Below are 25,241 nucleotides of genomic sequence, written 5' to 3'. Positions count from 1 at the left end.
TGGTGTTATTGGCTAAATCCTAAATTTGATCTCTTGTATCATAGAATCCATGTGGATAAAATTCATGCAGAACTTCAACCTTCTGCTAAACCAATGTAGGCAAGAACTATCAGTTGCAAGGCAGCATACCCAGCTTGGTCCTAGGTGGAGTGTGTTTTGTAGATGACTATATTTAGACTGTAGATGACTGTATTTAGCTCTTGCAGCTCCATTTAGCTCTTGCAGCTGTGTTTAGACGAGGTGCTTAGGGACATGGTTTAGTGCTAGAGTTAGGTTATGGTTGGACTTGTTGATCCTGAGGGTCTCTTCCAACTGAAAATATTCTATGATTTTATGTTTGCCACGGCGCTGTCCTCTTCCCAACACGAGCCTGGGAGCTTTGTGGTTCCAGGGAAGCCAACTCTTGCATTCCTACATTCCCAGGAGAGCGTGTTGAAGGGTGGCTGGGTGCTCGGGGCAAGCCTTGCACCTCTGCCTCCACTCATCTGCTGTGCTCAGCAGTCACTCTCTGCACAAAGAAATAGCTTTTCCAACTCTAGCTCGCCACTGTGCTGGGAATGGGGTCCCCCCATACTGGATAGGAACCTCTCATACTCATTCACCTTTCCAAATTCAAAGGGCTTCTCTGTACTCTTCATCTCTTCTATGAAGAGCTTGTATTCAGTGGGATTCCCTGCCTGCAGTACCATCTTCACATGAAGTGTATTTTCACCTTATCCATCTTCAAAGAGAGAAGCACAGGGGCTAATTTACTTCTTTGTAGCATTGCTAGTGTTTTAGTAATTTCCCAGGATAAAAGAAGTGAGTAAAAAAATCACTAAACTGATAGAGAAAAAGAACAAACAAACCCATCACATTTCCATGGAATTCTTCTGTTTGTCAAATGTGAGCCTCCACTTGCACAAAATCATTAGGAATTGTACTATGTAGAGCATGCTTAGCATCAAAGTAGTCACAAATGTCTCATATTTTCTTCTAAACAGTCTCAAGGGTAGTGAAAGCTGTCAAAAATCAAAGCAGCTGGCTTCTCTGTGAAACACAGAAGTCCTTTTTACTTTATCAAAAGACACAAATATTTTAAAATAATTGACAGAGAAGTTAATCAATTTTCATCTGATTTAGCAAAGATCATGCAGTCTCAAAATAACATAAGCATCTCAATTGATACCAACCAGATCAATATTGTTATTTTTAATCCCTGAAAGAAAACAACAGCTGTCAAGAAGGCATATGCACACACTCCACTGAACGTGTAACTGTATATAAGGTGTGAGTTCTCCTTCTTTAAATGCATTCTCAGTACCTTTTGTACACATATGCTTTAATGAAACCCAGAGCTCAGTAGGTCAATGCATATAGTTGTTCAATCAGCAAATCAGGCAGATCCAGCCTAGTGAAACAGAACCTAAATGGTCTGTAACATCTACAACATTTTTCGTGGGAAGTTATGCAGAACTTGTTAAGAGCTGGGAGTTGGACCTCAAAAAAGTCGTGTAATATAGAGTTTCATATGTATGAGAGTCCCTGCTGGCACAAATGCCTACAGCTTTTTGGTTCACTGTCAAGTTTTAACATTCTCTTTTACCTGGTAACCTCTGAATATAATAAACCTGTGATCTTCCACTTTGTGCCTGGGTGCAGGTTGACTAGGTCGTGGGTGATGACAACCCTAGAAAGAAACTTCTTGATGACCCAGCCCTTAAAAACTGGGTGAATACCACCAAACCATCACATGCAAGAGTGGGTTCTCAGACCTGCCCACCCTAGGGAAAACCCAATAAAACCTACTGCTTCTCCATTTGTTTGGATCTGGACATAGTCTGCAAAACCTGTACAGCAACCCTGTTAAAAGGATAATGGCAAGTGCTGATCTCTTCAAATGCAGTGAAGGTTTCTTACATCTAACACTTGCTTCCCTATCATTCCTCGCACACCAATGCAGACATCATTATGTTACACATCTGTGCATAATCCCTTCTGTATGTATAAACTTAGAGATATAAATATATCTTCAGAGAAAACAAAACTTCCAGCAGGGTCAGGTGTGTAGACTGGCAAAACCCTTCACCTAGCTGAAGCTAATAGAAGTTTTTTCATTGATTTTTTTTTTTTTCTTTCAGAGGGCTCAGATTTTAGCTTATTTTCAGCCACACTGCAGTTTTATGGGCAAATGAAGGAGCTTTTGAGGATGAGGTTTACAAGGAAGTACAGATCTGATTTGCATTTCAACAAAATGTAACAAATCAATAGGCTTTTAAAAGTTAAATGATCCTCTAGTAATTTCTAGTGAAGAAGCTGTAGCTGAAGACATCTACTATGGCAGTAGTGAGTGGCAGTTTTATACATGCCTGTATCAAACTGTCAGAGGTTATTCCTTCCTGTTAATTTGCTATCTGGTACCACATTACTGATTTCCTCAAATTAATTAATTCCCTTACTATTAATTGTGAAGCTGTATCTCTTAATTTCAAAATACAAGCATTGGCACAGAAAAGAATCCTTGACTGTTCTAGCACCACAGAATCATGACCTGCTTCACACTTACCTGTGAATGTCTGAATAGTTTCTTGTCATTTATGAATATTAATAATGGATTATTTACATACATGAATCACGTTTGCAGGATGAGGGTCCACACATATGATCTTCATTCTTGATATAAGACTAATATACCTTGTACCCTTTGTATATGTTTTGTTAAAGAACTCTTCCAATTACTTCCAGTTTTCACTTGGACACTTGAATTTCTCCTCAAATTAGCTGGTCAATCAAGCTACACAAGGGAGGGACACTCCAGTCAATAACTTATGTACAGAAAGAGCAATCAAACCCTTCTGTTAATAAACTATGAAAATTGTATTCCAATTTTTTTAATGCACTACAGATTTTTCTTTAGATCTCTTGACTTGAGCTGTTTTCCATTAACATTAACAAGTTTGAAATTGTTCTTTGATCTGTTTGTACAGATGCAGAATTGCGTCATGGTGCTCCAACTTTCAAATTAGTGATATAGAGTAATCATAAAATTCTTGATAAGATGTGACATTCTAATCATAGTTTACAGTCCCTGAGAAAACAGGCGGGAGTTGTCAGCATTTTTGCATCGTGCATGCTTTCAAGTTGCATATCATGTTCCTAACTGGGGTCACTACCTCCTTATTCTTGTACTCTGTTGACACAAGTAATGTGTTCTTTGATGGCAGTTGGGTACTTCTCATCAAAGGTGACTGTATTATACGCTAAGAGTTTTTTATCTATCCTATATAAAAACTTCAGTGACTGTGTTAACATTTATTTTTGGTAAACTGTTACAGAAGATGCTGTGTATCTGGATGATGAGAAAGAAAGGGAAGAATACGTTCTGAATGATGTTGGTATTGTTTTCCATGGAAACATCAATGACATCAGATTAAGAAGTTGGAGTTATGGTCAGGTGAGCTATTTAGACCTTCTCTGGCTGCTGACAGCAAGTGAATTTAATTGACACCAGACTGTGGTTGAGACTGTGGGCTCTGGACTGCATTATTGATCTCTTCTTCAGAAAGTCAAGGGGCATAATTTTAAAATTGTATGAAGAGTGTATAAGCCTAATCCAGGAAAACAATATTATAATAGCTAATATTTAAATACATTGTTTTAGGGGCATATTTCAGATACTAAGAGGCTACCTGTTGAAAGTTTTAATCATTAGCTGAGGTTTCCACAGTGCAGCAATATTTTTGCTGCTACATTATTGCTGCTTCAGGATCAAACTGATGTGATGAAAGAGTAGAGAGGTTATTGTCGTGGTTGAGACGGACAAACGACATAGACCAAGTTCTTCCAGGATGTAAGCAGTAGATGCCATTTATTGCCACAAGTGCATTTTTATACAGTTTTACCAATTCATGTGTCTCTTCACTATTGGTTACAAGTTACAGCAGTAACATCTCATTGGCTAATTTTGCTATCATCAGTGTTACTCTTCTACTCCCTTCTCTCTCACGGGTACATCCTTAACATCTCCGGATACTCCTTTACTCCCATCTTTCTCACGGGTAGGCCTTCATATCTTCAAGGCTAACTTCTGTTCCCATGCCCCCTTTCAGGAAATCCACGGACTCACCGTAGTCCCCCACAGGTTATGTTGGGTTTTTTTGTTTGGTTGTTTGGTTTTGGTTTAGGGTTTTTTTTTGGTTGGGTGTTTTTGGTTGTGGTTTTATTTTTTTGTCTCATTTTGGTTTTTTTGATGCTTGATTGTTTTTTCTTTTCATTTTTCAGCAATAGGTTGTATTGCTTTTTGACTCCTTTTAGTTCTATTAACTTGGTGGAAATTATTCTCATCTGCTTGCACAAGGGTCAGCTTGTCACAGGGTTCCTGTGACAAATCAGGATTTAATCCCAGAGTTTTATATTTCCTTGCCACAGTGACAAAGGGAGGGAACCTCTCCCTTTGCTGCCTGGACTTGACAACATCAGTTTCCAGTGGCCTCTTGCAGCCTGTGGCCAACACCTCAGCAAGGCTGGTGTGTGGAACTGGTGTGCCTTCAGTAAAATCAGATCCCTACTGCTTGCTTGTCTGGTTTACCTCAATCTGTTAGTACTAACCAGACTGAAAATCCCTATGGGATGAAAGAGGTTTGGTTTGTTTTTTGTTTTTTTTTTTTTTGAGAATAGGGAAAAGGCGTTAACGAGCAGAATCAAACTGAGCAAAACTAACCACTAGCTGTCACTCAGAGAGGCTCCAATGGACAGTTATTGGACATGGTGGACTCTACTCATCTCACTTCCTGGATTTACACAACAGCACAATCAAGAGAGTATTGAAGTATTTCCTTAATGCTATGTTGACGGAGTCATTCAGTTTTTGTGGCACCTCCCTGGTGCAGTCTTGCAGAAGGGACATTCTTGCTTTGCTTTCTTTCCCTCAGCTAAAGACAACCTCAAAGCTTGAGCTGGATGGGCTGCCAGTGTACTTGCCCTGGAGAGCTCTTTGAACTTGCATCTCTCTTGTTTCCTTATTTAAGGGTACAATTTCATCTTTTTTTCCTGCAGCAGCACCTTAGGGAGTTCCTGCCTCTGCACCGTTCCTTTCATTTTGTCAGTGCCGTTGTTTGCAGGGTCTGACTGTCAACCTGACTGGGATAAAAACAACCCTGAAATAAGGTGGTGGTGGGGAGCAATTCCGTAAGCTGATGGTGCCTCTGATAAAAGAGATGTAGAACTGGATTCTGAGGCCAAAGCTGGGTGTGCATTTAAGTTGACCAAAAATGCCCCCTCCTGGCCCTTCCTTCCCCCTGCAAGTGCTTGTGCAGCTGTGAAGTGAATCAGACCTGGAGAGCTCATCCAGCTGAATAAGCATCTGCCTGATTTTTTACTTTTTTTTTTTTTTTTTCCCCCTGGGTTACTTTTTGGGCTTGGTCTGTTCCTAGATTTGGGATTCACTCCATGACAGATGTAAGGGGGAGGGAGAGAGGGGAATGAGTGGCTGGAGGTGGACAGTGCTGCTTAAACTAGCTGCTGGATTTATGTCCTAAAATGCTAAATTTATGGCCCATGGTGGCTTGGCCTGAGGTGCTCATACTCTGCAAATCTGGCACCTTCCTGACACAAACACCAGCTTCCCTAGAGAAACTGCATTATTTATTTGGTTTTGCTAGGAGGTAGTGCTGTCTGGGAGGTTAGGGCTGTTACACAGCTCTTTATCATGCACTTTCATTTCTGTGTTGTCTAAAATTGGAGGACCTGATTTCCACGCTGTGCTGTAGTGCACCTTTTGTTGTCATTTGCCTGTGTGAAAACTGAGTGTGGTAGATAAACTAAGGGGGCCCAAGCCAAGAGTTTTAATGGGATCAATCAGTTTGTGTGGGTGTAACAGACACCTCAAACTGCAAAGCAACGGAGAAACAGTCTTCTGGTTCCCTGACTTTCGCTGAGATAGAGGACATGATGTTCCTGCTCTTACACTGACAATATCCAGTCATTAGAACATGGATCTGCCTCATTTTCAGCAATCCTGGATGTTAAGAATAAGAACATCTTTATGAGTGAGTAAAAGCACTAGCATCAAGGCCTATACTATATCATGCATGTATGCATCTTGTATTTCGTACATATAACTCTGTACAATAGTAGAAGTAAAAAGCGTAAGGCCACATACAGTCAGAGAGATGAAAGGTATATATGGTAATATACAAATATACAGATAGACTTGAGAATGGCTAGTCTTAGGCTAAAAAGTTGCTTTGAACAATGACAGCTGGAAGCTTTAACTCCAGTTGTAAATTAAAAGGAACACACAATTCAAAACTGGGTTACTAGTTGGAGATGATTCTCACAGCTGCTGTCCTTAATGAGCAGCATCAACAGGAGAGGAGGAAAGGCAAGAAAAATGGACCAAGGAAGAAGAAACAACAGGCCAGTTGAAACATGGCTATAATGAATGAGGATGGAGGTGTTCCTTGTAAAATGACTGTGATTCCTTTCTTCTAAGAAAGTATAAATAGCCAGTCACTCAGAAAAGCCCACAGGGGATTCAGGGGAAATTTGGCTTTGGAAGAAATCTGGGCACATAGGACTTCCCTTGCTGAGAAATGCCAAAGTTGGATGCTGTATTGATCGTTTAACTTCTCTTTTTTTCCTTTTTTTTTTTTTTGGGGGGGGGTGGGGCATGGAGAGAGAGAAAAAAATAAAATAAAACAAGTGGGCATAGAGTTCTTGTTGATATCGTGAGTTGTCTTCTGTCCACACATTGAGCTGCATTAGCTTTGCAGCCCACAGTGCAAACACAATTTTACAGACGTGCATTTGGTCAGGTCAAACCACAGGCAATGTGAGATCACACCCACCTGCAACTGACTCTGAGAAATACAGCCCTAATTCAACCAGTGCAAAAGGTGATAGAACCCCTCTTACTTTGATTTAGATGAAGGGTCATCTATTAGAAACAGGTCGACATGAAAGAGGACTCTTACTGAAGGCCAGCCCGACTAAATGCATTGCTTTTTAACACAACACAGGTCTGTGTATAGACAGAACCCTTTTGCCTGTATTTTCACCCATGCCTTGTTTTCCATCTGTAGTCTTTCCCAGGTGGCTCTGCTAAAGTTCCTTCATCCTGAATTTAGTTTATTTCCATTTCAGCTTGTATTAAGCAGGCAGTGCCTGTGCCTGGCACAAGTTCTTTCGCCTGTCCTGGCTGCAGACTGCTGCTTTGGTTCCTCTGACATTTCAGGGATGTTTAGCCTTACAAGTGCTGTATTTCTATCCCACATGCTTCTAGATAGCATTTTAATTACAAGATTGAGAGCAGAAAACTGATTTAGTTTGATAAAATGCTTTTAAAGCTCTGGATTGTGAAGAAGGGCAAAACTGGCTCTAGAGTTAAGGCAACTCTGCATCCTACAGTACATCCTACATCCTTACAACAGTGTAAGGCAGCTAGACTTTACAGCTTGTCCTATATCTCTTCTCCTATTAATCCAGCTATTTCACAAGTATTCATATCATTTTGTAAATGCTAAGGTGGAAAGCAACAACCCTGAAAGCAATTTATTTCCTCTTCATTCTTCTTGTATATGTTGGCAAGATTGACAGTGTCTCATAAACTGTAGATGAAAAAGGTTTAATTTGCAAGGTAAACTTCTTATTGATTTAACTCAGGTCTTAGGCACTGCTGATGACTTGAAGTGCAGAAAGCAGATTTTGATACTGGCGAAAGTGATAAATCATAGGACCAAAGTAGAAGAAAAGTGAACTTGAAGCAGGAAGGACGACTGTGAGGGCCCTGAGTTTACGTTATCTGTTGTGAGGATTCTCTTTGGGAAGAAGGTTCTCCAGAGCATGATCATTTTTCCCTGAGATTATTTGCATCACACACCAGTGGAGTGGACTGAAGAGTTTACCATGCAATTATTCAGCTTCCCAGGGGTGATAGGATATTAGGAATAGGTCCCTGGAAAACACTGACCCTTCTTTCCCTGCTTGCCCAAACATGATTAATTCAGTTTTGCTCACACTACAAGGTATCACTTACTAGTGAATGTTTGCTCCAGATAAAGTAATTCAGAGGTGGTGGTGAGAGAGGTGTGTGGTGCCTTAGGGGACGTCTGCTGAAAAAGATCCAAACTGTGGTGTTACCCTGAGCAATGAGAGCCAGGGAGGCTTGAGACAGAGGCAAAGAAGAGGATTTTCTTTCCTTGGATGGGAAATGGCTGAGGATGGTGAACCATGGTGTTGCCTCCTCTTTCTTTGCCTATACCAGGGCTCGGCTGTTGCCTGTAAGGGAGAGGCCAAAAGGGTATGTTGGCTCCCTGGGATGTTACCCCCACCCTTTCCATCTTCCCTGCAGCACCAGCAGCAGTCTTGCCTCTTCAGGGCTTCCTTTCCATCTCTCTGGTCTTACTCTTCTCCCTCCTCTGCCCCTCCCCAGGCCACCAAGGCGGCAGCAGCTTGGCACGGGCTCTTGCTCAGGAGGTAAAACTCAGATCGCCCTCATTTGCCAGGGAACCTTAAGCCAGGTTGGAGACAGGTGTAAAATAAATCCAGCTCTAGTAACAGCATGAGAGCAAAAATCCTGTTAGAGTGAATCATATCTTTAAGGATGCAAATGTAGAACATAAAGCCTCATAAAGCAAAGGACAAGCACTGTGGAGTTTCTGTCATAGCCTTGAATGTTAGTGTAAAATTGTGCATCTAAAAGATATTTGTTTTATTAATGAGTATTTCCCTCTCTCCTACTATTTTGCAGGGGACAGAGGTATTTTCCTTTGCTATGCAGTTTCTCCAAAGGAAAATGAGATACATCACAGGGCAAGTTCTGTGACAAATGGTTTCTTGACTATTTAGGCACCTCTGCCCTCAATTCATTCTTGTGCTTGTTCATGCTGGATCAAAGAAACTGTACCTTTTCAGTCTATTTTTGAAAAAGACTACTTTAGGTCACTTGGTATTTTTGATGTTTAAGTTTTGTAGACCAGGATTAATTTATACAATCAGCTTTTGGCTTGTCAATTTTAAACATATTTTAAAAATAATTTTAAAATATAAGTGTCTTCAAATTAACTTTGGCAAACCATTTATTGTTCAGCTCTCCAGCATTGCATTGACTGTGTCAGAGAAGTCCTGAAATTAGCAGGTCTGGTATTTGTGAAGGACACAAAGTCCTTCACAAGCAGACTAGCTTCTTGTAGTTATTATTATAATATCTTCCTATTATATAGTTGTTAGCACTTAAAATTTTATGTCCTGTCAGAAAGGCCGTGTTGTCATTTTAACCTTCTGGAAACCAGTCTGAGATTGAATTGAAAATGAACTCTCTTTTCCCTCACAGTATCTCGCTGCTTTTTTTTTTTTTTTTCTATACATGGATGGTTATTCTAGAAGAAAACTTGTGGCTTTAAACACAGAACTTTGCCTTGACCAACTAATTTTGAAGCTAATCAGCTATGATAACAACAATGAAAAATAACTTTTCCTCTGCTTTCCAGAATAAAAAGTGACATTATTTCCCCTCTGTTTCACTTTTTATTTTCTTTCACCTAGTTTGAAGAAAACATTCTGGATGCTTGCCTGTTCCTGATGGACAAGGCAGAACTGGAGCTCTCTGGGCGTGGAAACCCAATCAAAATCTGCCGTGTTGCCTCTGCAGTGGTATGTAATAGATGCCTAAGGTATGTCAGAAGTGACTCATAAATCAAAGCCAGGCTGGTTTAACTGGCCCTGATGTGCTCATTCCAACAGGTGCCAGATCAATTGTCCATTCTGATCTTTGGGGTCTGGAATTTTATTTCGCTCCACTAACGGTGAAATATTTATGTCAGTTCATCACCTTTTCCTGAGAGTGGTACCTCATTCTTAGTAAAGCTACTTTTAGAAGTTGCTCTCCAGTAATGATAGCATTTCTTGTGGTACTGTGTTCACTTTCCAGTAGCTGAAGTAACTGAGAAAGTTGCTTCTGCCGTGGGACAGTAAGGTGGCATGATGGGTGGAATTTGGGATGGGAAATTGAGAGACTTCCTCTGAACTCCAGCATTAATCTCAAATGGATCTTAAGACACTGCCATGGTGAATGTCACTGTGTCTGATTTTTAAGCCTCAGATGGCCTGGTCAAGCTGATGACATTTATGCGAAATACCGTCACCCAGAAGAAAGCACCGTGGAGCTGTGCTCTTACACATGGGGCCCACAAAACTTACTGTGTTTAGAATTCAGGTTCCTAAAATAATCAGAAGCAAACAGTGTAAGGAAAAGGCTTCCCACATCTCCATTCTTTTCACCTGCTAGGCACCAGGACTCATGCTGCGGGTACAACAGCAGCCTCATCCCTGGTATCCAGATGAAAGGCTCATCAGGATGTGGAAGGCAGAGGTTAAGGTCTGAACTGATGCCTTCTGCTTCCTGGAAGAATACCCTAGTTGTTGAACTAGCATCATTAGATGTTCTCCAAGGTCAGCTACTAAAATAGACTGTCCGCAAAACATGTTTGCTAGACATGAATGATCCCTTAATCCACTCGTTACAGCATTTGCCCAGGCTCTGAAAGAATGTCCTCTTTGTCTTAGGTAACACTGAAATGGGATCTCCATCCTCTCAGTCTCACATACCGATTTTTGCATAACATGAAGTTAAATAGAACAGCTTCAGCAAGAAGGATTGAGAACACTTTCGCTTCTCATTTTCTTGTAACCTTTTGGTTAGTTCTTTCAAGCCAGACATTAGAAATATGGATTCAGACCTTCAGACATAAGTAAGAATTTAATGTGGTTCCCTCACCACTGGGCTAGAGATATAAAGGGTCCTTCCTAAAGGAAGCCCTATGGACAGAATAGCACAAAGTTTATGAAACCAAAGGGGGCTTGAATATTATTTAGGGTTTTATCCACCCAATCATTTGAGGGAATTGGACACATTCGCCATTGGAAATCCAGGAGTCAATGGACTTTAGGTCTAATCTGCAGGATTAGGCCATAGCTGGGTGGGAGTTTTTGCCTTCTGAAATCTAGACCTCAGTAAGAAGTGACCAAGAGGTCTTCAAGTCCTGCCCATATTCCTTACACTCATTATTGCTCAAGACATGATATAGTAGACGTAAGGTCATCTGAGGAGGTGCATCCATGCTGGGATCCTTCTGAGGCTTCCTGACATTATAGAGAAGGTAGAGTCGCTCACTTCGTCTCTTTACAGCCAGAAGAAAGCCTGAAGACCAAAACACCTTCCTGCCCTTGAAGTGCCTCTTTTCTTGGCATGTCTCCCGCCACAGTGAGATGGGCACAGCCCCTTAACCCTTTGCTTATGACTCTGAGTACTTATCTTTATTCAGTGCTAGGGTTCATAGTAAGTCGATTTTCTAATTATAAAACAGTAGTTAGTCCAGCCAAAAGCTTTTAAATGAGAATTGTGATTTATTTGCCTGGTGTGTAGCTGTTCCACATTAGCATAATTAAAAGGTACAGAGCAAATGAGCTTTTTGCACAGCCTCAACTGGGTTGGTTCAAATTGCAGCTAGTAGATGTATTACGCATTAATGCCTATCAGTATAGTCATTAGTCAGCAAAACTCCTTGTTTTGTATAATCTTACCAGGGGAAAACTTAAACAGCAAATTCCTCCTTGTTTTCATGTATGCTGGACTGAAGAAATTAGTTTCTACTCTAAAAATAACAGTGGACTTGTTCTCCTCTCAAACTGCTGTAAATCAGGAGCAATTTTATTAACATCTCTGGAGTCATATGGACAGAAATAACAGACAATGTTAGGAAAGAATCCAGCTTAATATTTCTGAGGTTTGTTTATCAGTGTATAACTGATCATGTTTTTTAAAAAGTACATAGCAGTAAGCATGTTTAAGGTTAATAAAACTTACTAAACTCGCAAAATTGATACTCAGTGTGGTGATTTGATTTCACCGTTAAGTATCTGACCTTCATTCAAAATTGTTCAGTGATGGAGAATCAATGGCCTTTAGCAAGATTGTTCTATTCATCTCATACCTTCATAGTTATACATTTCTGTCTTATTTCTAGCCTAAACTTGGCTATATCCAGTCTCTCTAATCCTCTTTGTCTTCTGGGTTAACAAACTTATTTAGTCTCTGACATCCCTAACCCTTGTTTCCTTTGTCTTTAGATCAACTCCAAGGATGATAATGGTGTGATTGCTGGATCCTGGGACAATACATACACTTATGGAGTCGCGCCTTCAGCCTGGACGGGAAGCGTGGACATTCTCTTGGAGTATTATAGTTCTAAGCAACCAGTGCGATACGGCCAGTGCTGGGTCTTTGCTGGTGTCTTCAACACATGTAGGTATCAGTGAGACAAGTTCCACCCTACTATGCAATTCTTACATAAGAGAGGGAGCTTTTAGGTTAAACTAGCTAAAATACTTCCTAGCTCTGTGGTATTTAGGAGTAAATAGTAGACATACTTAAAAATACAGGGCTAAAATAGATGCTCTTTAAATAAACATTTGGCATCTCCTTCAGTTAGGCTGCTCTTCCACACAAATCTGTTAACTATTTATTTGTTCAGTAAAATTTTTCGGTGAATCAAGAGGATAAGTTTGGGAGAGTGAAGTCTTTTGGCACAGTCCTCATTTCTGTTAGGAAACCTGAGATGAGCAGGGGCCTTCTTATCTAGACCTGCAACATGAAACTATTACCCAGTATGGGACATGTGATGGTGTCTGCTCCAGAAAGGGTAAATCTCACCTGCCTAGGATTATTCCTAGCAAGACTGACATGCACTGTCCCAGCACGAGAACAATGAGGAAAATGCTGACCTGGTTTATGAATTGCCTAGCACTACAAGGTTAAGTCTAGACACTCTTGCTCAAATTGGAGCTCTAGTGTTGCACCAAATGGGTGTTGCAGGCTGTAAAGCCTCATAGGGAAAGCAGTGTTGGATTGGTCCCATTTTTTTACTGTGCAGTACTTGCTAACAGCAGTATCCCAGATAAATATTACTAATACACCAGAACACACTGCAGCATATTAGGAGTCAAGAAAGACTTTGGGATTTTAAAAAATGTATGTTGTACAGATAACAGGGACCAGACATTAGTACTTGACGTAAGCATTGCTTCCAATGTAGAGACAGTCAAGCAGTTCTTATGCTTATGGCACTGGCCAATAAAAGAAGCTAAACAGAAACTAAAAGTGTCTTAAGCCGAGATGCTTTTTCTTAGAGACAATTACAACATATGTATTTAATTATCAAACTCATGGACAACATATGTATTTAATTATCAAACTCATGGGGACCAGACCAGTTTAGGACCAGGGGGACACGATGGGCATTTCTGCAGGCTTGGAGCCTACCTTGCATCAAGAACTTTTCAGTCACAGATAAAGGTCTAAGCTTTGGTCCTTGTATTTAAGACATTAAAAGGAAATTACAGAAAAACTCCCTATGGAACTTTTCCCTTTTTCATCTGTCTCAAAACTGTCACATTGCTCTCTCAAGGAACAGCATTATACTTCTCTTTGCATTATACTTTTATAAAAAAATGAGGGATATTAATCACCCATCTTCTGCAGCAAACATGGCAATTGAATAATTAATGACAAGTTACAAGACTGGTTCTTCGCCCTCGGGCAGCCCTGGACATCTCTTTGTTTTCACTTTATTTTTTGCCTATTCTGTATGTGGATGTTTCATTTTGTACATAATTTTCCCCCAATCTGGATAACTGACTTTCGTAACTTGTTTTGGTTACTTCAGGTACTTCAGAAGTTATTCAAAACAGTAAGGACCTTAGAAATAAAGCTGTCTTCTGGCCACCTAGCCTTCTGCTGACATGCACTACTCACAGCTGGGGTGGGGGATGCAGTTTCAGGTTTCTCTGCTTCTCTTTCATATGTCTGGAGAGGTTCCTGTTTTGATGTGGGTAGGCACTGGCAGGGACTCTGTCCTTCGACACATTAAATGATTCATTTTATTCCTGTTGCAATGGGATAATCATCAATCACCCATATGCAAAGAACCCAAGAGAAGTCTATTTCCTTCACCACTTGAGGTCACATAGTCTGTAGTTGATGCTCCTCAAATTCCACACAACACAATGGATTTGAAAAGCCTCTTGCAAATGTTTCCTATGGATGCAGTTCCTCACATTGGCTTCCACCCCTTGGCTCATCTGGATTTCTCTAGATGACAGACACCAGTTCTCCCACCTTCTCCCCACACTGGCCCCAAATCACCACTGCGCAGTATTTTGCCTGCAGGCCACTGTGAAACTGGGACGATGCAGCAGAGGCCCAGGGCCTGACGTACTAAACGGAGAGGTGTATTTATCTGGGGCAAAACTATACTCAGTTTGCTGACTAAGTTAATCAAGTCAGAGACCTGGCACTTTGTACTGTTGCAAGGATTGCTGAAGTATAAAGTTTGTGGAACATTATGAAATGAAAATGTTGTCCAGGAGCTGATCTGATACATAGTCACTGACGCGTCCAGCTGCTGACCTCTGCACAGAAGGGACAGCAAAGGTCCAAACAGCCATGTGTAACTAAAAGGGTTGTTCAGAGCTGATTTTGAGTCTTCCTCAGCTGCCAGTGACCAGTCCAGCTTTCCAAGGTTAATGTATTGTACACTCTGGATAGTCATCCATTAAAAATGCTAAAACATTCTGAAAAATGGTCATTAATCTTGAAATTGTCAGACAAATTATTTTCAATGAGCCCTGATGGCTCGTGTGCTGGAAGTCTGGGAGGGCACTTGAATTAAGTTTAATCAATAGGTACATATGGTATTGGATGCATCCAGGTAATTTGTCATCCAGAAACCTGAAATGAATGTGCAGTGTTACACTTTATTGGGAGTCACAGTAGTGACACTAATGAATATATAAAACCCAGCAGTAGCAGCAAGGGCCATTCAACACTGCAGCATCAAAACTATTTTTAAATAGGATTTTCGATAAAAATGTTGTCCCTTTCCAAAAACACCCCTTTGTTTTCTGCAGAACTATTTTGGCTCCTAAATCAGAAAGCTTTTTCTGGCTGGGAAACAAAATATTTCATATGGAGAAGCTGAGATGATGTGTCACCCCGGAGCCCCACTTCTCCTTCGGGGACACAGTCCATGCCTATTTATCAGCCAGTGTGCACCACAAACACAGAAGCCTAATGGCACACTACTGGACTTCAGACATAGCCATAGCACTTCCAAATATCCCAAATTTACCTCTTATCAAATGGGAAGAAGAGCCATCAGTGCTGCACCATGACGGTCAGAGATTTAGGGGTAGGGTGGTGGGTTTTGGTTTTGTTTGTTTGTTTGTTTCATTTTTTGTTTTGTTTTGTTTGGTTGTTTGGTTTTGGTTTTGTTTTTATCCTCATTTTAAGGTCCTTTATGGGAAGGTACTGTTGACTCCAAAATACTATTACTTAGTAATCAATACAAATTATGTAATGCATTTTGTTTGGACTCTCTAACTCTGACATTTCACTTGCAAATGATGCAGATTTTCCCCTTGCTAGCAATAATTTTCTGCTTTATTCTTTGTGTCTTCCAGAACTCTTCTGATGGCAGAGGTTAAACAGGAAAACTCCAAATCAACCAAAAAGAGACACTTTCTATTAATTTTCTTTTTAACAGGGTCTCATAATTCTCTTGGGTTACTGATACTATGATACTTAAAATATTTTGCATTTCTTGCAGGCTCAAATTTATTTTTCTTTATACCACATTTGTTTATGCAGTAGACCCATTGCACCCAGATTTGCCCTGAAAAGCTGCAGTATGATCACCATGCAAGACTGTTCTAAAACTATTAGTAATCAGCTGCTTAGGTTATAACCATTGTACCGTTACATATCTTGAATCTTCATCATTTTGGGACCAAATAAAATATTTAACATATTCTATATAAAGGCAGATAGGAGGAATTATTTGGGTTGATTTGACTGAGATTTTCAATTTTATTCTAGTTATTAATAGTTTCTCTCTACTCATCCTGTCATCCATGAGCACATTCTTCATATTCATCCTTCTTATAACACTTCTCTCTTTGCCACAGTTCTGAGGTGCTTGGGGATACCTGCAAGACTCATCACCAACTATTCTTCTGCCCATGATAACAATGCCAATTTACGTTTGGACTTCTTTCTGGATGACGAAGGGAAAGTGGACACCAAACTTACAAAAGACTCCATCTGGTGAGTTCTCCTGGTGAATGCCTTTAATGTGTCAACTATGTAAGTAGAAAAAACATGACAGTAATGCCGGTGGTTTATTTATTTCTCTGTGTATTAAAGAACACTGCTAGCTTATGTAAAACAGAATGAAAGGGTTGTTAGTAGGCTGACTAATATGAACTGCTTGTCATGTAAGGAGACATACTCTAGGGGATCCCACTACTAGTGTTACCATTCAGTATAGTGCATATTTAAGCACACTGGAGGAGAGCTGGAATGGGTTTGTGCTCCCTAGGGCCAGGCTATTTCTAAAAATGGAAATGGGTAGGATAAGTACTTCCATCACTCTAGTGTCAGCTCAAAGTGATACCTCAATACCTATGGAAAAACACCCTTCTTGTGCTACATCTGCCTGGTTTCCATAATTGTAGGCTGGGTTTACATAGTGCGCATGCAGTCACTGTTGCAAATAGATACTTTCCAAAATAAATCCAGTTCATCTGAAAAAGAAACAAGCCAAGGTATCGTACAAGTTACTGGAGTGCTATCGCCTAATTTATAAAAATAAAACTCCTTAGGAACAAGAAATGGAATCTATGTATTCTTTTGGAGAAGTCAGTGCTCTAATTTCTTCCTTGAACTCTTACTGTCTCCTGTCTGATAGGAGATGTGTAGCATATATTGATTATATGCTCTGCTCAGTAGAAATTATGCGTGGATTATTTGGCCTCAAGTCTCTCCTCCTCAGAGTGAAGCAGTGAATGTGACCTCTGTATATATTTCTATATTCAGCAGATACTTGTTCTATTCAATGTTAATATACCTGATTTGTGTCAATAATATCTTCAACTCATCAGCATAGAATCACAGAATCACAGAATGTTAGGGGTTGGAAATGACCTCAAAAGATCGTCTGGTCCAATTCCCCCGCTGGAGCAGGAACACCCAGATGAGGCTACACAGGAATGTGTCCAGGCGGGTTTTGAATATCTCCAGAGAAGGAGACTCCACAGCTTCCCTGGGCAGCCTGTTCCAGTGCTCTGTCACCCTCACTGTGAATAAGTATCTTTTTGTTTTGGTTTGCAGGAAGAGACTGATGAAGTTATGAATCAAGAGTTGTAGGGCTTACCTTGATCAAGTAATACTGAGTTGTTGTGTGACCTGATATTCTTAGTTGATGTTTTCAGTTCTCTCAGCAATATGACAGCCTGTTCCAGTGTTCTGTCACCCTCTCTGTGAAGAAGTTTTTTCTCGTATTTAAGTGGAACTTAAATATGCTTATCAGCCTGTTTCATTAACAACTTAATCTCTGGAAGTCTTTATATGAAAACTGTAATTCTGTAGTTGAGGAAATGACTGAACCTGTTGCTGTAACCTCTTTTATGTGATTTGTATAATCTGCTATTGAGAGGGAATCTAAGGAAAACAATTATGTTTGTTTACATCTAGAGCTTGTATCACAGCATCACAGAATATTTGAGACTGGAAGTGACCTCTGGAAGTCATCCAACCCCACTGCTCAAAGCAGGGACAGCTAGAGCAGGTTGCTCAGGGTTGTATCCAATTGCGTTTTGAATATCTTCAAGGACAGACACTTTATAACCTCTCTTGGAAACTTGTGCCAGTTCTCAACCTCTCTCACAGTAAAAAAGTGTTTCCTGACATGTTTTCTGACAGAATTTCCTGTGTTTCAATTTGTGCCAACTGCTTCATGCCTTGTCATGGAGTGTCACTGAGAAGGGTCTGGCTCTCTCTTCTTCTCTACCCCTCCCTAACCTGACATTTATGGATGTGGATAAGATTCTGTTGAGCCTTCCCATCTCCAGGGTGAACAGTCCCATCTCTCTCAACCTCTCTCATGTACAGCCTCTAGTGTATCAGCTATTCCTTTCAGTACTCCATATCAGCAAACTTGCTGAGGGTGTGGTAGATGTCATCATCCAGGTCATTAATGAAGATGTTAAACAGTATTGGACCCAGTATCAACACCTGGGATACACAGCTAGTGACTAGGCTCCAGCTGGAGTTCACACCAGTGATCACAACCCTCTTGTCCCAGCAGTTCAGCACATTTTCAATACCCCTTACTGTCCACTTATCTAGTCTATACTTCGATGTTTTGTCTATGACAATGTCTGGAAGGTGGTGCTAAAGTCAAAAGAGAAACCAACCCCCATGCACTAGTCACCCCTTGCCCACTCAGTCATTCAGAAGGCTATCAGGCTGTTCCTCAAGCTTGGAGGAGGTCATCCTTGAAAAACAACTAGCTCTCCAGGATCCATCTTCTTTCCAGAACTGCCTTCCATGGGGTTCTTCCAAGCAGGACTTTAAACAGGCCAAAGCCTACTCTCCTGAAGTCCAGGGTTGTGGGCTTGCTGTTTGCCTTGTTCCCTCCTGTTAGGATCCTTGGGATCTCTCAGTTTACTAAGCTGTATCTGATCTACATGACAGCAGGACCTCAGTACGTCTCATGCGCCTACTATGGCTCAAAGAGCAGTAAAGGAACAATCACTCTTCTGAAACCTTCCCTGCCTGTAATGATGCAAAACAAGACCCTATGACTGGCCACCTCACTGTTCAGTCAATATATACCCAGAAGTGGATCATTGCCACACTTCAGACTTTTCACTGTCTCAACTCTTCTCGCCTTCTCCTAACCTGATCTATGAAACAGCTCTCACCTGCTGTTGACATCTCCATTTACTTCCCTACTTCTTTTACCAGCTGTTTCCCAAGACTTCTTAATTCAGTCCTGTTTTTTTCCATTCTTTTGGGACAGAGACAGATCATCCAAAATCATCCTTGCCACGCTGAAATCCATATGCAACTTCATGCTAGCATTTCATCCTGCCATCCTAAGTTTGCTTTTCTTTGGCTTGATTACTTCTTGAACTGCCTAGCTTATCCTTTTATTCTCCTGATGCATTTATTAGTACATGGTACACATAACCCTTTAGGCATGATTTAATACATTACACACCTCTTTTCATTTCACCTCTCTGTCCTTTCTCTCCATTATTCTGTAACACTCCATGGTAGTTTACATGCTGGCTTTAAATGGCATGTATCTTAACCTTGATTTTATTTTTAATATCTCTTTTTCTTTCTTTCTTTCTTTTTTTTTTTTTTTAAGAGGACGAACTCAAGGGGTTTATAACAATTGTTTAAAATGTATTTCTCACTTTTATTTATAATCTCCTGAAAACCAGAATCAAAGCTCTTTTTCTTTATTAATATGTAATTTCTATTGCCTTGTACTGCTGGGGCTGATCTGTCTCCAGGTTTTAAATACTCTCAGACTTCAGGGATACACGGAGCCAGGATTTTTAGTCCAATCAATTGTGGAGTGTAGGGCTCCCTCTGAATGTTGTCTGACATTTATTTATTTTTATTAAAGATCATCTTCTCCCTCAGGATAGGAAACAACAACAACAGAACACATATACAAAATTACACAGACTTTGCAAAAAGTTATTTTTATAAAGCTGGCCGGATTTGGGCCTATCAGTACTGCCTCTGTCCCCTTACTTTGTTCTCATTGTCTTTCTTAATGATGATATAAAGACACTTACAGAATGTTTCTCTTGGATGAGAATCAAGACTTGCTTCTACTGTGAGGTCCAAGCAGACCAATGTCTGTACCTCAGCAGAAACTTACTTGAAGTCACCTAGTCCCATGGGGTTTTATCCATGTCTAGGCCCATGGAGAAAACCATTTTGAGACTTCTGCTCTCCTCCTCACTTCCAGCTCACTTTTCCTATAGTTTCTTAATAATGTTATCAATGCCACTCTCAACCCCATTGCCTGCGCTTGTTAACTAATGAAAGGACAGTGGCTGTTTCCAGCATGCGCCTGTCTCATAAGTAATAAGAAGCACCCTGCTTAAACTGTCTTCCAGGCATAAGACCCACCTGGTCATCTTTTATTAATTTCCCCATCGCTTTGTTTAGCCTATTTGTAATTATCCCTGTAAATATTTAATGGTCACTACATTGATCTGTATAGCCATTCTTGCTTTCTTTAATGTCTCATGCTTGCTGCAGAATACAAGAAATACAGCAGCACTTTAACAAATTATGGCTGGGAATCCACATCCTTGGTTGTGCTCACTTCTATCAGAGAGAAGTTTCTGCTACATTTTGGAGAGGAAAATGTTCCCCTCATCCTCCTTTCCTTAATGCTCATGTGCTTTACAAGCAATGTCTTTCTGTCCATTCATATTCGATATCTGTAAGTGTGTTTGTTATTTGTGTGGCAGCACATCTAAAAGAATTGCCAACATTTTGTTCCCAACACCACACCAATAAAAAACAGTAAGAGAGGCCCTGTGTCCTAGGATGAATATAGAAACAACTACATTATCTAATTGCAGAATTGAAGCAGAACTATCATTTTCTGCACTGTTATACCCCCCTCAGTTTTACCATCTTTGTCTCCTGCCTGCTCTTCAGGTTCTTCTTTCATAGAACACAAAGGCAGTGACATACATGAGTTTGATTCAAAGTGAGCTACTGAAGGTTTCAGGGCAGGGATTGTCTCTCTCACATGTTGGCATAACAGTTTTCAAAACCTATCTACCACAAAGTGTGTCCCCATTCTCTGGTAGCCTTCAGCAAAGCTCTGTGAGCATGATTCAGCATTGACTACTCTCAGCAGCATCAAAAATTCTCTGAGTGTGCGTCATTTTCCTTGAATAATTCCTTTTTCTGTAGTGCTGCTTCATTAACTCTCCTAACTGACAAGTTTTACCCTGATCCAAGCTTTCATTTCCACTTTGAAATGTCTTGTTAGACAAGCCTCAGATCCTTCCGACTCTGCTCCATGACTGGTTTTCACCTATTATTAATGAAATGGTCAGAGTTTAACAATCCCCATTTTTGTTGCTAATAACATTGCATGTACTAGGGGCTGTATCAGCAGCTACACAGATGTAATCTTATTCATACCTGCTGTAGGATATGTATAATTTGCAAGCAAAAATGCCCCTTTCTCTACTCCTTTCTTATTTTATTTTTGCAGTAATGAAATTCAGACACTTTCCTGGCATTACTGCAAGACATTCTTCCCAGATTTTCCTTTCCTTTCCTTGCTTGTGCTCTCCCTTGAGCTCTGTTGGCATTGCGGGAAGTTACAATATCTGTCTTTCTTTTCTGCTCACCTTTGAAACATTCTGAGCAGACTGTGATGGTGCTGTAGGAGTTTATTTTTTTCTCTTCCTGAGCATCCAGTCAAGTAAGGGCATTTCAACCCTGAGCACCCAAATGAACCACTCTCAGAAATTCACCTTTCAACATACTGTCCTGGGCCCTAAAGGCAAGACTTGGCCCACAGTGGTTGTAGATGGGTGTTATGGAAAGTTGTACGTTGTAGGAGATCTGACCTCCCTCATTGGCCTGACAAGACTGGGAAGACCTTACAAGGTATCCACAATGAGGATAGTCTTAAAAAGGCTATGCAGGGTCTTTTCCTCAATCAACATAGAATCCAACTAATCATGTTTGTTTTGAGCCATGCAAACAAAGCTACGCACTGTATATTATGGAGTTGATCCTGAAATCTCTTTGGAAGAGGCACCAAAGCTTCTGTCTGAATAGTTACAAATCAGACCAAGTTTCAGTGGCATGAAGAAGATTCAAAGCTTGCTTTGGCAGGCAGACTGAAGTGGAGGTGTCTGTCTGGGAAGGGATTTAAGTTTGTGTAGCTCTTCATATAACCCAACAATCTTCAAGCACTGGAAAGTTTTCTCAGGGACGCTTGCATTTAAAACACAGTAGAAGAATCAAAAAGCTTCTTCAACTTGCAGTCAAGAAACTACAAAGAAAGATTGTGGCCTTCAGGTTTTGACAGATAGATACCAAACTTCTAGACCTAAAAATCTGTTCTTAAAAAAGCCATTTTTTTCACCCCTAAATTGGCAAATGTTATTGAAGCAATGGCAGGACATAAATACACAGGTTTGTTTGGGTCTGTATTCTTCTTTCCAATAATTTATTATTCCACTCTCATCTCTTGTCTAAGGAACTATCATTGCTGGAATGAAGCTTGGATGACCAGACCTGATCTTCCTGTTGGTTTTGGAGGATGGCAGGTTGTTGATGGGACACCCCAAGAAACCAGCGATGGTAATATTGTTTAAAGCCCTCCTTAACTCTCTTTCCAATACTTGGGTTCTTTGTGGTAATGATCTGAGCCAGTGCCACCATATGGCTGATGACAACTTCTTGCACCATATAACTATACTCAGGTCCTTCTCCTGATTTGTTTTGAGCTCTACAATAAATCTGTCCTTATTATAACACTGCTCATGATGCATGTGCACAAAATCCTCTATGAGAAGGGCCTTGCTTTGTACAGAAAGAATGTAGCCCTGTTGCCAAAAGATGGGTTCTAAAATTTTAGAGAACCCATACAGGAGCCTGATCAAAGTAATTCTCCTTCATTATATGTCAGCCAGTTTCTGCAGCCCTTACTAAGCTTCCTGAGCAGGTGGTAGGCAGGACAGAAAAAGTGAAAAGTCACTGCTATTTCTTCCCTGTTCTTAAAAGATGTTCTTAGCAAATTTGCAGCAAGATCTTTCTCAGCCTGTGGTATAACTGAGCCCTCCAAAAATTATCTGCTTTAAACAAAACCAGCTTCAACTGCATTTCAATACCTTGAGACTTATAGTGGACTCTACCATTACAGTACTGAACCATTAGGCTGTTTCAGACTTCAGTCTGTGTTGTTTAGTGGTCTGGCAACAGAAATTAAGCTTTTCACTTCTTGGCCAGGAGTTCCCATAAACTCTCAAAATAGTTCAGCAAACCTCAATAACTCTTTTTCTTTGAGACAATATGATGTTTTGACATGTTTTTGAATTAATTTAATCTCTCACTATATCTGTTTTCTCCCCACAGGTATGTACAGGTGTGGCCCAGCCTCAGTTCAAGCCATTAAACATGGTCACGTTTGCTTCCAATTTGATGCTCCTTTTGTCTATGCCGAGGTATGTACCTGACAACTTTCAGTGCTTTGAAGGATATCATCAGGACCATAGCTGAGGCAGAAGATAGGGCTTCGCTGTAATTTATGGACTGAGAAGTTACTCCACGTATACTCCACGTCAAAGAAAAATCTCATAATTATGTTTTGATATGCCAGCTAGCAGATGTGATATGGCTATAATGAATAACAGAGGTTTCTCTAATCTCTGCTCACCAATGAATAAGTAGAAAAATCTACTCTGACTCAGTTGAAACTTCAGGCTGTGGTCATTTATCCATCCCAGATTCCAGCTATGCTGGCAAATGAATCACTCTAGCTACTCATCTTCACCCCTTGTTAGCTGTTACCTCCTTCTCAGACTTGCCAGAAAAGCTGCTTATGTTAAGGTTCCCTTGCTTATTTCAGTCAAAATGTTTGCAATGATTTTAAAGAGGTCTTTGCTCACCATGTCCATTTTGACTGCAGTGGGTCAAGGAGAGCTCACATGGGTGATTTGAATGACAGAACTGAGAGGGAAATGTCTCCATGAGGAGCAAGAAGTCCTGATCTCAAGTTTTAACCTCTTTCACCATCAGAACTGGTGTGCCCAGAATGGTAGCAGCTGTAGAGCAAATCTCTCTCTAATTGAATTGTATATAGCTTAGGACAGAAGAAAATAAAGATATTTTATTTATGAAGCATTCCCCTCTCTATAGTCTAAAGCTTTTTGGTGCAAGGAATCATGCTCCTCAAGTCCGAGCAGTATCTCTGTAGCCTACCCAAGTTTACATTGCCTGTTGTTCTGGAGCTGTGGATAGTAAAATTCCTCTAGTCATTATTGCAGCATATGGCTAATTTTAAGCATGAGACTTCAATGCAAGTGGAACTTCAAATCATCGTTTCATTGTTTTGAGGGGAAACAGGATCACTTCCCTTCCTTTCTCTGTTTCCATGTATGTCAATCCCTTTTCATTTAATTTTATAGGTGAATAGTGACATTGTTTACTCAAGAAGGGAGAAAAATGGAACACAAGTGATAGAAAAAATTGACACAACCCATGTTGGGCAGTTGATTGTGACCAAGGAAGTTGGGGGTGATGGAATGATGGAGATTACTGAGGACTACAAGTTCCAAGAAGGTAACCTGTAATGGGATGGGACCTTACCAATGTAGATTTATCTTAGTCACATCTTGGATGGTGGATTTACAGACCTCTGGCACTGAGGGAGCTGCATAAAAGGCTGCCACAGTGCCCTCTGGAACTCTTTACTTGTAACTCCATCCCAGAAACACTGCAGATACCTTGGTGAGAGTACAGACTTTGCTACTCAGAAATGCTTTGTACTGAATAAGCTGTAGCAAAAATAAAGAGTAGTCATGGAGTAACTGAAAGTATTCAAAACAATTCAAGTCTTTCTATAGAGCTATTTAGTCATTTCTTACTCAGGCCAGATGTTTGCACAGAGTAAATCAGTGTAGCTCTATTAATATCAATTAAGCTAGGTCAATTTATCTGACATTTTGAACACCAGCTCATTTGGATTTTGTGATGTTCTGCTAATATTAACTTTACCACAGGAAGGTTCACTGTCCTCATCTGTTCATTTCAGCTATCACAAACTGTGGAAGATGTACCCTTGTGATCAGTGGGTGGGCTAATGCAGTACCGCCATTTACCTTCTAAATTTGATTTTCATTCATTTCTAGGCTCAAAGGAGGAGAGACTGGCTCTTGAGACTGCTGTGATGTATGGTGTTAAAAAGCAAACTACCCAAGACATCGTGTATCAGCCGCAGACAGATGTTGACATGGACTTCCAAGTGCAAAAGGCAGTTATTGGCAGTGACTTCAAAGTCACTATAACTTTCAGGAACAAAAGTCGCAACCATTACACTGCTACTACATACCTTTCAGGCAACATAGTGTTTTACACAGGAGTCACAAAAAATGAATTCAAGAAACACTCTTTCAGCGCAAAACTGGCACCCTCTTCATGTAAGACTTGCATAGTTGTTTTCAAACCTCCTAACTTTTTTTTTTCCTCTGTGTCATTAATTGTCACCATCTCTAGTGGGTAGGGGTAGGATACTCTGTTGGAGATCAGGTGTCTCTGCTCCTAACTCTGGCCCTGCTACCAGTCATTTAGAGCTGAAGCTGTT

The 25,241-nt window shown here is 40.5% G+C and overlaps 1 protein-coding gene across 2 annotated transcripts in view; it reads left to right on the top strand.

The window, feature by feature from the left end:
- Positions 1–25,241, top strand: part of F13A1 (coagulation factor XIII A chain) — a 62,151-nt gene that overhangs the window by 23,369 nt on the left and 13,541 nt on the right. For both annotated transcript variants that reach the window (XM_065830986.2, XM_071804548.1), the window contains 8 exons: positions 3,315–3,433; positions 9,523–9,630; positions 12,106–12,280; positions 16,000–16,138; positions 22,137–22,240; positions 23,015–23,103; positions 24,067–24,220; positions 24,790–25,077. In XM_065830986.2, the coding sequence (XP_065687058.1) occupies positions 3,315–3,433; positions 9,523–9,630; positions 12,106–12,280; positions 16,000–16,138; positions 22,137–22,240; positions 23,015–23,103; positions 24,067–24,220; positions 24,790–25,077 (1,176 nt within the window). The remainder of the gene's footprint in view (positions 1–3,314; positions 3,434–9,522; positions 9,631–12,105; positions 12,281–15,999; positions 16,139–22,136; positions 22,241–23,014; positions 23,104–24,066; positions 24,221–24,789; positions 25,078–25,241) is intronic.

This window comes from Patagioenas fasciata, chromosome 2 (assembly GCF_037038585.1).
Source record: "Patagioenas fasciata isolate bPatFas1 chromosome 2, bPatFas1.hap1, whole genome shotgun sequence".
In the NCBI taxonomy this organism is placed as follows: domain Eukaryota; kingdom Metazoa; phylum Chordata; class Aves; order Columbiformes; family Columbidae; genus Patagioenas; species Patagioenas fasciata.
The sequence above is the reverse complement of the archived record's forward strand: the minus strand, read 5'-3'. Positions and strand labels throughout refer to the sequence as shown.